General features: G+C 45.8%; 1 protein-coding gene across 1 annotated transcript in view; it reads right to left on the reverse strand.

Moving 5' to 3' along the window:
• The window catches only part of EIF2AK2 (eukaryotic translation initiation factor 2 alpha kinase 2), a 35259-nt gene extending 26093 nt beyond the window's left edge, over positions 1-9166 (reverse strand). The window contains exons 1-4 of the mRNA XM_040623099.1: positions 9081-9166; positions 3760-3891; positions 3266-3386; positions 1379-1536 (exon numbers count right to left, since the gene is read on the reverse strand). Of these exons, the coding sequence (XP_040479033.1) occupies positions 1379-1536; positions 3266-3386; positions 3760-3878 (398 nt within the window). The 5' untranslated portion in view covers positions 3879-3891; positions 9081-9166. The remainder of the gene's footprint in view (positions 1-1378; positions 1537-3265; positions 3387-3759; positions 3892-9080) is intronic.
• Positions 9167-13949: the final 4783 nt, after the last annotated feature.

A 13949-nucleotide genomic window follows, 5' to 3' on the forward strand; every position in this document is an offset into this window, starting at 1 on the left:
AGTAGGACTTCTACAGGAGAAACAGTAAGGTCACAGTGTTTTGTGCGAAATGGGCAAATCAGAGATTTCGTTCTAACTTCTGCATTTTCTGCCCCCTGTTCATGTGCCCCCAAACCTAAGGAAATCCCCACAGTGCAAGAGCCCCATGAAGTCCACACCCTCTTCATATTAGATGTAAGAACATTTGTGGTGAGGCAAGGATCCTTGAACAATTATATGAGTGGAAAAGCAATGGACATGGTAAGTATCAGGGAGTTACTATGCATTAATTCAAAATTATCCCCGTATTATTTGCCAGGGAGGCAAATACACCCAACCAGATGACTCTTCCCTGCCCTGAAGGCAGAATTAGACGGAGTGACCGGGTGGTTTCTATGGCTCCTATTCTGCCAGGCACCCCTAAGGAGATTTCTCTCTTTTAGGCAACTCATCTCTATTAGAGTGCTTAATCCCAAGGAACCAAACAGGTGAGCTCCGAAAAAATAAAACAGCCCCCTCCTTTACTGAGGTCAACTCACACAATTCACTTTGGACTCTCTCATGCCAATGAATACGCTTCTGTTTTCCTCTTCCTGGCTCTGGCCTAAAAGCCATCAGAGTTAGAAAGTCCATAACTGAGTCAATTCAGAGGACGGTATCCTGATGTGGTTATTTGGACTACTTGCCATTTAGATTTCTCTCTCTCTCTCTCATTAAACGGGTTGGTTATAGCCAAGAAACAATCTCCTTCAGGTTCATTTGCTTTCTGCTTTTCCCAGTTCCTATCCATTCTTTATCCTCACTTCCAAAGTCTTGGCAACTCTGAAGCTCTACTTGGTCCCACCCTCCGTAGTCCCTTTACATCCGGGTGTCCTCACAGACTATGGCTAAAACCCATTTCTTTTAAGGCCTGGTATTTGTCTAGAGATTGACACCATTTAACTGAATTTGAAGGACAAGCACCTAGATAAATGGCTCTCTAATCTGACGATGGTGAAAAGAGAGTCATTTTACCTATACGTGTGGTCCAGCCATTGTCATACAGCCACTCCCACTGTGACCTCTGGGAGGGAAACATCTCCACAAACCCCCACCCCCCAGCAGGGGCACCCCATTCTCTCTGAGGTCTCCTGCAGACTCAACCATCCAGATATACCTCAGAAATAAAGGATTCCCCAGATTTGATCCATTATGGTATATGGGTCCCAAGTCGGCAGCCATTAAGCATTTTCATATTTTAATCACGAAGATGACCAATTATGTGTAAGTCATATAAAACCTTTCATGCAAAGGGTCCCAAAAAGGAGGACAAATATCTCTGGAAAATGAGACAAGAAAACAAGCCCATTCTATTGCTTAGATACAATGAAAGAGAAGGAAAAGCTGAACTACATCTCACCTTTCTGGCCCATATTCTTTCAATTCACATCGTTCATAATTTACGGAGAGTTTTTCCTTCTGGGCAAGCCTATTCAAACGGCCTATGAAGTTCTCAGTGGACCCTACTCCGACTCCTTCTGAAGCATCCGTTGTTGGCACTGATAAAGGACTAACTGCCTACGAAGAAAAAAAATCTTGTTTAATACAGATGAAAACAGAGATTTAACCATTTTATTTCCTCTAATAAAATTACTAAATGAATAATTTGAAAGACAACTCAGATTTATGTATTGCCCTTGTCTACCACCTTGAGTAAAAGTCTAAGTATACATCTTTTTCTACCAGAAAAAATCCACAAGAAAAAAATGTTAACAATAGGAAAGGAACCACCTATTTTCTTTTTATAGTTTCCTACGGAAAAACAAAATAGTCAACTTTCTTGTTTATCCATGCAAAATACTAGAACACTGCCTAGCTCGCTTTACCCTTTGTAAATCTCAAAAAACAAGATACCCAGTATTGAAGTAAAGCTATATCCCGGATCACACTTTGTTGGGAAAGAGGAATACAATAGCACCATTCGTTCCACTCTTATCAGTACCTTTTTCCTAATCTGACAAAAGCTTGTCGCAAGTTTTTCTATGTTATTTATCTTGTCAAAGAACTAACTTTCGGCTTTATTGGCCTTCTTTATTATTTCTAGGTTTTCTTTTACATTAATGTCTGGCCTTGTTACTATTTTATTTCTTCTGCTTTTTCGGGGAAAGGTATCCTATTGTTCTTTTCCTAACTTCTTGATTTGATTTTCTGGCTCATTAATAATTTGTGAGTTTGCAATTTTGCCCGAATTACTTTTCCCAACTTGGGTTACAAGGGTGACATCATCGAGGAAGATTGTTCAGGAAAGTATCTTGAAAGTGAATGTTTTCAAAATTTTCAAATTATCTAAGAAACGATCCTCTTTGGTCCCACATGTCAACGATTTCTTGTCCCATTTTACTGCCAGTTTCTGCTATCCCGTGGTTTGAAACGATGCTATGAACAGCATGATATTTTTTTTTTCATTTTTACCTTTTAAATAATTTCCTTTTTCTGCCGGGATGCTTATAGGGTTTTTCCATCATCCCTAGAGCTTAGGACTTTCTCAGTGATCAATGTTATTGGCAGCTCTGTATTTTCCTGTCTCTGTTGAGTTGTCTCCGTCTGCATCAAGGTTTACCTTTATTTCAGAAACACTTTCAACTGGAATCTCTTCAGATAGCTTTCTCTGTACTCTTCACTCTGTTCTCAGCCTCCAGGATACCAATTCCATGGATGTTCGCTCTCCATCACCTGTCCTGCTCATCTGTTGTCCTCCCCACGGTCCTTCCATCCCTGTCCTTTGTCCTTCCTCCCCACGGTCCTTCCATTCCTCAGTCGGGTGGAGGGACGCTTGCCAGAACCTGTCAGCTCATTTCTCGCTGTTTCCTTTCCCATTGGCTCCACTTCAGAGGAGGTCTCTACTGCTGGCTCTCTAAATAGGTACTGGCAGGCTTTGCCCACCACTCCTAGATGAACCTCTGACTCAGGGCTCTACAGAAATGGAGATGGAGGAAAAAGACTGAACTCCTGAAAGGAAAAGAACCTGCGAATGGCTTTACTCTGTATGTGGGTGTTTTTTCACAGAGTAAAGTTAAAAAGGGCATTTACTGGAGCGCCCGGATGGCTCAGTTGGTTGTGTCTGCCTTCAGCTTCGGTCATGATCCCAGGGTCCTGGGATCGGCCCGCACCAGGCTCCCCGCTGAGCAGGGAGTCTGCTTCTCCCTCTCCCTCTGCTGTCTCCCCCCCCCCCCCCCCGCTTGTGCTCTCTCTGTCAAATAAATAAATAAAATCTTAAAAAAAAAAAAAAGAAAAGGAATTTACTCACCTTGCTTTCTTCATTAAGTTTTTCAAGAGCTAGTTTGGCTGCAGCATTTTTGGCCTCCTTCTTTGATTTACCCTCAGCTTCTGAATATTTTCTCTCATTTATGGTAACTTGAAATGTAAACCTGATTACAAAGACAATATTCACAAAATGCTATAAAATTCATGCATTGACTAAGGACAAGTATTCCAATCACACTGCCTCCTGTGACTACCTTGAAGGTTTTAACTCATTCAATATAGAATTTAAGCGGTCACCGTCAAACAGCAAAACAGCACATCATCTTCGCTCTAGAGCTAAATTATTGACTTCAAAATTGTGCCATTCTTCCAGTTCCTATCTCATAGAGATACACCTTTAAAAAAAAAATCCATTGGGGGTGCCTGGCTGGCTCAGTCAATAGAACATGCAATTCTTGATCTCGGGGTTGTAAGTTCGAGCCCCACATTGGGTAGAGAGATAACTTTAAAAAGATCTTTAAAATAATAGCAATTTACTTTAAGTTATGCGCAGGTCCTTCTTTAGACAGTTCATAATACTTAAGTACCAAACTGTGCTTCTGACAGTACGTATTAAGTTCTTCTATAGAAAAGCTTGGTGGACGCTCACTGGCCATTTCTTCTAGTAACCTAGAACAGAAGAGGTGTTTGAAAAAAGTGACACAGAGCACATCTAACCTGATTTTCCCAATCCGGGGTAGGAGACAAAACAGGATAAAAAGAATCTTCTTTATAAGACTCATCCGAGCCCCACATAAATCCAGAGAAAACTTTCTTACAAAATCTTTTTCTCTCAGGATCTGCACACCAAGCTAATTTCTCCAAAACGTTCTACTTTCAAAACTCAACTGGCCAAAAAAGGAAAGGGGTCTTTCTCTTCCACTCTGCTCCCTGCTTCCAGTGAGGGTCAAGAATAGGTTTATCCCTGCTTGAGCTATACGGGTAGAATCAGAATTCTTCATGTTGAGAAGGAAAAGGTTGAGAGTACGTATGTAAAGTGAAGTTTATGAAATCATTAAAGATTTCACTATACAGAAATAGATTCCCTTATGAAATCCCAAAAATCTTCCCTTTAAAATTTGCATTAGTCAATTATAGGTAAATGCACCTGGGTAAATTATGACCCCAGTTGATGGGTCTCATTAGACTAAGAGAGTAGCAATGATTTAAGTCACAATGAAAATCTAAAACACATAGAATCTGAAGAGAGGAGCCAAAACTATAAAACTCTTAGAAGAAAACATAAGGGTAAATCTTCAGAATCGTGGATTTGGCAAAGGAATCTTTGCGATGACAGCAAAAGCACAAGCCACAAGCAGCAAAAGAAAACAGATAGATTGGGCTTCGTCAAAAGTAAAAACGGGGGCGCCTGGGTGACTCAGTTGGTTAAGCGTCTGCCTTCAGGTCAGGTCATGATCCCAGCACCCTGGGATCTCTGCACTCTCTCTCTCTCAAATAAATAAATAAATAAATAAATAAATAAATAAATAAATATATATTTTTTTAAAAAGTAAAAGCATTTGTGTCACACAAGACACTATGAAGAGAATGAAAATCTACAGAATGGGATATCTATAATTCATATATCTGATAAGAGTCCAGTATCCTGAATATATAAAGAACTTTTACAACTCAACAACAAATAGACAACCCAATTAAAAAATTGGCAAAGGACCTGAACAGACATTTCTTCTAAATATTTCAGTGCCCCAGGGCCCTGTCCTTAGATCTCCTCTCTGCTCTACTAACACTCACCACCCTCGTGACTGCCTCTAGACTTATGGCTTTAAATTCCAACTATACAATGATGGTTATCAAAAGAACACCTCTACCCCTGACCATTTCCTGACTCTAACTGCTTCTGTCCAATAGGCTGCCTCCTTGAAATGCTCTTGACTCTACCCCTTCCACTGCCTTCGCCTGGTCTACTCCTATTCCCTATAGCTCTCAGCTCAGATGTCACTTCCCAAACACCCTCGAAGAGGTCCTGGTTCAATGCTCCACAACAGCTCTTGTCCCCTTTCCTGCAATTGCTTATATAACTGACTGTCTTCCAAAAGAGACCATGAGCTACAAGAGGAAAGGGGCCAGGCTGTTACGATAGGGGCTCCGTAATCAATGAACGCATACCAAAATATCTGCAGAGCTCCCCAACCTGCATGACTTGTCACCTCTTTTCTCTTTCCTGTGAATGCAATATCTGCACCCTCTCTCCACCAGGCAACTCCCACCCACCTGTAAGGCTCGCACATCTTCTTTGATGTTGGAGGGGTAGCCAGTCCTCCCCCAAGGGCCCACCACGCCACCTTGCCCAGCTCCCATAACAGCCCAGTCAGTGAGCAATTTGGGAAGCAGGTTCTATGTCTCCCTCACTTGGTATCACCAATACCCAGTGGCAAGTAGTAAATGCCAAACACTTGCATGGTGTATAAGAAAATGAAAAAATTTTCATTAAAATGAGATACTCTACTTGAAACCCCCTCATCTTCTCCCTTCTCTTCATCTGCTGTTTTCCGTGCATCCTTTCTTCATTTATTCAATAAATGCTTAGCAAGTGCCAGGCACTATTCTGACAATGAGGATACAGATGTGGACAAGACAAATTCACACCCAACCTGCATTCCAGAGGGAAGACAGAAAATGACCATGCACAGAAACAGGTAACAGTACTGGACAATATGATGACCAGAGGGCCGGAAGTGCTATAATGAAATTAAAAGGGGTGTGGCCTACAGGGCGAGTTGGTAGGTGAGGGCAGAGATAAGGGGGAGGCGGTTTTAGACACAGTGGTCACGAAAGACCTTTCTTAGGAGGCAATTTTAAATGAAGACTGAATGATGAGAAAGTCTATCATATCAAGATATGGGGGAAGAGTATCTCAGGAACCAGCATGGCCTTTGAAGGGAAAACAAAAAGATCAAGGCGGCTGCTGCACAGTGAGTGAGGAAGAAAGAGTAGGAAAGGAGTCAGAGAGGTCAGCACCACGCACACAGACCTTGTAGGTCATGGTTGGAACCGGTGGATGGTTTTCCAATTGCAACAGGAAGTTACTGGACATTCTCTAAGTAGAGGGGGGATGTGATTGGATTTATGCTTTAAATGATTACTCTGATACTATGTAAAGAACAGGGTCTGGGGACAGGGACAGGTATGGGCAGCGGAGCATGAGCAGAAGCAAGGAGACCAAGCAGAGGCTGCTGTCGTGGTTTGAGTGAGCCATGGTGGCGGCTGGAAGCACGGTGCTGGGTGTTCCTAGAGTCTGAGCAAAGGCGAAGCTGTCACGTTACTCCTTAGTGTCCTGGAGACAGTCAAGCTTTAGAGGCCACACCGATCTGGGCTACACCCTCTCTGAAACTTTCATTTGTGACCTGAAGACAGGAATAAAAACACCTGATTCAGAGGCTGCTGTGGGGAATAAATCAGATGAAAAGCATCCAGCAGAGACCCCCACATCATTAACCCTCAATACAGGGTACTCCTGGTCTGCAACTCCAAAATCCAAAAAGCACTAAACACTGAGGTTCGTTTTGTTTTCACTTGTTTTGTTTTCGATAGGTTTGTCGCCCCCTGTCTAGACCTGAGCGGACATGAATTATTTATAGTCTTTGTGATACTTTGTTGTCCACGTATACATTTCACTACAAAAATTGTTTTATTATAGAGTGCTGCCCCCAAATCCTGAGAGCATTCTATAATAGACAGGATTTATGCTGCCTTACCTTTCTAAAGTCCAAAACTCCCTGAATACCGGAACATGCCTGGCCCAAGGGTTTTGATAAGGATTTGTGATGTACCATTATTTTTAGGAACCAGTGTCATTTACTTTGGTTACAACCATGAGACCATACATCACACTGGGAGGGGATCACAGAAATCAGAATAGCAGTTGCGGAAGAGCCCTTAGCAATTATAACCTGAAGTTCTATCAACTGCATTAAATCCTCATCACTTTTAATGTTAAGTAACTGCCAATCATCAAAGTGACAAGCCAGTTCGAATTTAAGTGAAATATATGTGCGAACTAAGAAAGTGCTGAATTAACATGTTTGAAAAAGTACTTCCAACTCTGGAAAAAAGAAACAGCACTTTTCAACTATTGTCAATAAATCTTGTTTTCATTCTACCTTATCATTTTCCTAAAGGAAATCTCCAGCAAAAATCACTAACAGGCGTTATGTGTCCATCTTACTCCTGAGCCCATCATCCTCATCTTACTTTGTGCCTCTGTCCCTCTTAGCAGACTACCAGCTCCCTGTACGCCCAGCCCATTCCAGGTCTTGCACAATGCTTGGCCTACAACATGCATTCAACTAGTATCTGATTGTTCAATGAATGAACTACGGGTCCAGGGTTATGGATTTTCAGGTTCAACGAAGCAAAATGGAGAAGAGCATAATCTGTCCCAAATTCTAAGCTCCTCAGTGACAGCAGAGTTTATCTTTTACCTCTCCTTTGGGAGCTATTTTGAGTACTAAAGAAATCACAGGCAATAGGAAGTCTCATTATTCTCTAATTCAAAAGAGAATTTAGGAATTACCATTCATTAAACAGATATTTAATGAGAAGCTATTACTACTAGGTACTGGGGTGGTACCAGTGCCCAAAACCCTGGTCTTGGGAACTTACTAGCAGACGAACACAGATAAATCCATAAAACTACGTCACTGGTTGATAACTACTATATTGAAAACTGAAGCAGAGTAAGGGGGAACAGTCAGGGAAGGGTGGGGTTTCTTTTACATAGCTGGTTGTTCAGAGAAGGCTGCTGTGATGAGATGCCATTGCCAAGAAGTACAGGGTAAAGCAGGAGAATGATCCTTGCCGGAATCTGGGGGAAGAGCTTTCCAGGAAGGGGAAACAGGCATGCAAAGGCCCAGAGGCAGGCATGTGCTTGCCAAAGCAGTGAGGCCTGTCTGGTCGCAGTGGAGAGAGCAAGGGGCCTTGTCTGTGCGATATACTTTTTTTTTTTTTTAAGATTTATTTATTTATTTGAGAGAGAAAGAGAGAGAGCACGCACGAGCGAGCTGGGGGGAGGGGCAGAGGGAGAGCGAGAATCTCAAGCAGGCTCCCTGCAGAACACGGAGCCCTAGGGGGAGGGAGGCAGGGAGGCTCCAGATGGCTGGGGGCTGTGCTCCATCTCACGATCCCCAGATCATGACCTGAGCAGAAATCAAGAGTCCGTGACTTAACCGAGCCACCCAGGCGCCCCCACGGACGGAATTCTCATGAGATGATGAGCTACTGGGATGATCCGAGCAGAGGAGTGTCCTGTTCTGACTGAAAGGACCCCTTCGGCAGCTGCAGTATTGAGAAAAGATATGGGGGACAGGGTGGTACGGAGCCGGGTGGGGGTGAGGGATGGGGTGCGGTGGGCTAAGCCCAGGCAGTTGGGAAACAACTGCAACTGTGTAGGCAGGAGATTTTTAGCCAGGGCCTATTTAGCCGATCTATGGGAAATCCAGGCCTCCCTATTTCCCATCTGTCATACTTGCCAACTTACCTGTTTCCTGCTAGATCCCCTGCCACCCCACCACCCCGGCACTCCGGCCGGGGAAATTCGTTACTTGCTCTTACAGAAATTCTTCGCGGGGAAAAAAAAAATGGCTATCGGTCCCCAGCGCGCTGCGTGATCGTTTCCCGGGCTCCGGGAAGGCCCCGCACCCCGGCGGCGGGCCTCGGACAGCGCTCCCGCGCGGCCGGGCCACGGCTCATCAGCGTCCAGGTCCGGGCTGGGACGCGCCCTTCGCCGCGCCCGCGCCGCCCCCCGCCCCGCACCGCGGAGCCCCCTGCGCTCCCCGGACTCCCGGAGCCCCGCTCACCCCGCACCGCCGCCGCCGCCGACTGCCGACCGCCTGCAGGATACCCGCCGCTCACTCTCGCTTTCGTTTTCCCCGCGGGCTCCGCCTTCCGCGGCGGCCGCCCGACCCCCTCCCGCTCCGCGATCGCAGGAAGCGGGAGCCCTCCTCCGAGCCCGCGCCGGGCGCGCTGGCACCCACGTGGCGCCCCTTGGCCGCGAGGCGCGCAAGGACCCCACTGCAGCACCCCCTTCCTACCCCCCACCCCGGCTCCAGCGTCAGTGTCTGCCCTGCCCCCGTGTGAGAGAAGGGTCAGCAGGGAGGAAGGGAGCACACGGCGGTCCCCCGGCCCCGGCAGTCGGCCAAGGCGGACATTATCCGCTCCATTTCACGATCAAAGAAACTGAGTAAATTAACTCGCCCAGAGCCCTGCTGCTGGTAAGTGGCAAAGCCGGGATTCAACTCAAGGTCAGGCCCGTAAAAAGTGCTCCGTCCCCTCTTCACCTGGCTACCTCCTCACCTTTACAAGGCTGGGGGATGAAGAGCCCTGGGGACACAGCCTTCCTTCAGTCAGTTTCCGCCCATCCATCCATTCATTCAACAGGTACTTGCCAGCGCCATTCTAAGCACCAGCCAGTCCAGCAGTTAGGAGAGCCACCTGCTCCCTGTGGGACCGCGAGGAGTTTTCCTACCAAAGCCCCACTAAGTAGTCCTCGATTTATAAGAAACAGACACTGTGATTGAGGACTGCTGAAGACTTAAAACAATACTGACAGTAGGTGCCATTACTATACCTATTTAACAGATGAGAAAACTGAGGTCTGAGGCACAGAGAAGTAACACAGTCAGAAAACATGAGAACTAGGATTAGAACCCGAAGTCTGTACCCTCAGCATCTTAGCTAGAGTGAGGGAGTGAGGTGGTGCCAAGATGGACCTCGGATATACATTCAGTATTTGGCATTGGCTCTAGGAATCCCCCTGGAATTTCAGGGTATCAATGGCTAAACACTATATTTTCTTTATAGCTCATGTCCTAGGCATGATTTAAATTCCACAAATGTGGAAGTACTGGTGGAAGGTTTGTAAGGTAGATAGGAGGCAGAGCCACCTTTCTGGGGAATTTCCAGATGACAAAAAGCTCCAGCAATGGCAAATATTTGCATGAGACCATTTGCCAGTTTTGTGGGTGTGTGGTGACTGTGGCAGCGGCAAGGCAGGAGCAGTGACAACTTGTCTGAGTTTTTGAAGCCTCTGAGAGTTTAAAGAAAGGAAAGGACAAGCTCAAGCATGGTCAGAGGATACAAGCTTTAATAAATGCCCAGAAGAATAACATAAGAAAAAAACCCTCTTATCTCACGTAGCCTGAGGGTTAATATTGCAAAGCTAGGTGCAGAATCTGGTGCTGCAGGTGGCGGAATTGTGCAACACAGATTTACTGCGTAGCTTCCCCAGGCCTCTTCTGTGAAGAGGGCATTGACTGAGAAAGAATGAGGCCCTGGGATTTGGGTAGATCTTTGTGTGGATCCAAGTAAGTACTGCCCCCCCAATTCTGCTGAGTCTCCACAGTCCTTCCAGCCTTGTTTGGTAAGACTGGTACAGCCTGGTGTGAAGACGACGCGGTAGTCACCTTACAAGGAGGTGCTGATTCTCCGCATGCCCATCCCTACCTCACGCTTTCACTCCCAGAACCAGAATCAGATGCTAGCATGCCCCAAGACGCTCCTCTGATTCAGAGGAGATAGTTTATACAACAAAAGATTTGCAAGGTTTCACTACTTTTTATCAGCAGAAACCCAGGAAATATGCATGGAAATGATTCTAAAGGTGGCATGAAAAAGTGAACATAGTTCAGATTACGCACTCCAGCACAGCAGCTGGAAACGGCTCTAAGTTTGTTCAGTTGGTTTACTGCAATCTGGGCTCCGTGGTGACCACATTAAATGAAACTGTGATGCCGGCTAATACAGATAAATCAAAACTACTTAGGGAGTCAGGAATATTGCAGTAGATTGATGATACGTAACCTGTTGATTCATTCCGTAACCATGCCCCCCAAGAAGATCCAGAAGACCCTCCCCCCTCAGGCATTGAGAAAAATCTTGGAGTGGGGAGCATCCATATCCTTGAAAAGCTCTGTAATGACTGGCCACGGAAGGTAGGGAGTGTGGATGGGAGATGCTGCCGTTGGAACAGCTCCCTGATTTCAGTGAGGATTATGGCAGATACCTGAGACCCCCATGACGGTCCCCCCCTGCTCTGTCAACCCACATCACTGAGCTCGTGGGGAGTTCCCTGTAACCAGATGACTGAGAGCGGAAAAGCTGCATGAAGCACAGTCCACTGGCATTAATCAAAAGCGGATTGAGGTACTACGATAACCCCCCTGGGAAGTGGCCCTAAAGGATAGCGGGAGGAAGGAAATCCTCCCCAGGGACACAACTTTGAGCAATAATACATTTAGTTGTCACGTGGAAAGAGAGAAAGCCAGTGGCTTGGACAGAACCGGTGTCTGGATATTCAGAGATTTGGAAGGAACGAGATCAGAGGCTTGGTGATAAGGTAGCCCGAGGAAAACGATGTGGGTAAACCAGCTGGACACGGAGTACGGGCATATTGTGTTTGTTCGTCAAAGGCATCCACTTCTGAGGAGACTTTTGAGAAGCAGGTGGGCAGGAAGACTTCTGTAGACATCAGTCACTCTTCTCCCCGGCCACCCCGGTGCTTGGTCAAGGGATGAGGAGACTATGGCAGTAGGAACATAGGATATGTGTGAGGCCATCAACGTGAAATTCTCAGCAAGGCTGATCTGGCTGCTGAGCACCCCACATTCTCACGTCAGGGACCAACTCCGGGCCCCAGTGGAGAGGACCATACACCAAGAGAGACCAGCCAGCCATTTTGTGGCAGACAGGCAACGCCAGGACCCTTCCACCATGGAGTGGGCAGGGATTTGCCCTTTGAGGGGGCAAACATTTATTGCAGATATGGATTCGCTTTTCCTTAAGGCCTGCAATGCTTCTGCCAGCGTCATCCTCGGTGGACATTCTGAATATCTTGCTCACTGTCATCAAAACTCTCACTGAGAAACCCACTTTACAGAAAAAGAGGAGACTGCCATAGGATTCAATGACTTCATTATGAAACTCATTACCCCAAGCAGCTGGTCATATTGGACAATAGGGTGAAGTAATGAAGACTCGGGTATAGCCCCAAGTAGGTGACGGCACTGAGCAAGCTGGGTGTGCTGCCCTTCGTGGGCAGTTATGTTCTAAACCAAATTGCTGTTTTTCCCATGACCAGGACACATGAACTCAGGAAACAGTAAAAGTGAGAGAATTGTGTCCCACAATTAAACCTAGTTTGGGGCACCTGGGTGGCTCATTCGGTTAGGCATCTGCCTTTGGCACAGGTCGTGATCTCAGGGTCCTGCGATCAGCCAGCGTGGGGCTCCCTGCTCAGCAGAGACTCTGCTTCTCCCTCTCCCTCTGCCCCTCCCCGCAGCACATGCGCCCACGTGCGCACACACTCTCTCTAAAATAAGTAAATAAAATCTTTAAAAAAATAAAACGAAAACATAAACCTAGTTATGCACTTGCAAAATAGTGCTTCCTGTTCCTATGCCATCAGGCTGTGTTTGCACGAGGGGACACATAATTCCTTGAATAGGAATTTGACACTGCATCTGGATATTGCAGGTTCATGATGCCATCAAGCCAGCAAGGAAATAAGGGGGTTCCCGAAGAGGCAGGGCTGATCGATACATATCAGCAAGGGAAGATAGTGATGGAACTGCACAGCAGAGTCAGGGACAAGCATGTCTTCAACCCAGGAGTTCCTCCAAAGTTGCTTCTAGTAATTCCGTGCTCAGTGTTGCATGTTAATGGAAATCTATAGCTGTTCAACAAGGTAGGACATTTGGGGCTCAAATCCTTCAGGATTGAAAGTTTATGTCATGCTGCTGGCTGGGAAGATTCCTGAGGGCAAAGAGAACAATGAATAAGGCAGTAATAACACCAACTATAGTCTCATTTCCTGCTGCAGAATAAAGTAGAAGCTGTACATTTTTCCTCCTTGCTCTGTTTTTGTAGGTATTAATGAACTTCTTTTCATTGCTTTATCCTTTCCTTTTAGATGAGATTTGCTAGTGGTGGTTAATGTTATAAGATCATCTTTAGGTTAGAGTGTCTTAAGCTGGAATTTGTGTCTAAAAGAGAAGAAGAAGGCACATCACATAGCAATGGGTGTAAAGATTAGGGGATAGGATAAGCATGTCTTCGTTTGAAGGGCAGAACAGCAGCATTAGATGGGAGCATAGTTCTGTTGTTGGCCTGAAAGATTACTAGCGGAAGCAGTGGACTGCACTAGATATTGCTAATTTTTATTTAGCTTCCATTCTCACTCCCTTCTATGTCTCCCTATCCCCCGGGTTATAATGTATGGGAAGTTAAAATCACATTTCCAGATTTCTATGGAGTTAAAATTCTGGACGTCATTTGAGTTCTGCCAATGACTGATGAACAGTGGTGCAAGATTTGGAAGATGGAAAGGAGGGAAAGACCATCCTTCTGTGACAGGACAAGCTCCCAAGTACGCTCCTATGCTCAGCAATGTGTACAGGGGCCGGACTCCAGGTCCCTTGTCAGTTCTCTGAGGGCATGGGGCATCTGTGGTGGCTGCAGCAGTGGCAGCAGTGGCACAGTCCTGAACTCTGGATGGCAGATACAGCGGAAGTCTCCTGGTTTCCCTTCTGCCATCCCTTCCAACACATGCGAGTTTGTTTCCTACTAAATCCTTATGCTCAACATACTTACAGGGGTTTCTGTTTCCAGTACTGCAGATAGGAAACCTCCCTGGAAATGGAGCCTATGCTGAGAGAATAGAGTTGAGAAGT

The sequence above is a fragment of the Ursus maritimus genome, unplaced genomic scaffold (assembly GCF_017311325.1).
Source record: "Ursus maritimus isolate PB19 unplaced genomic scaffold, ASM1731132v1 scaffold_6, whole genome shotgun sequence".
NCBI lineage: Eukaryota > Metazoa > Chordata > Mammalia > Carnivora > Ursidae > Ursus > Ursus maritimus.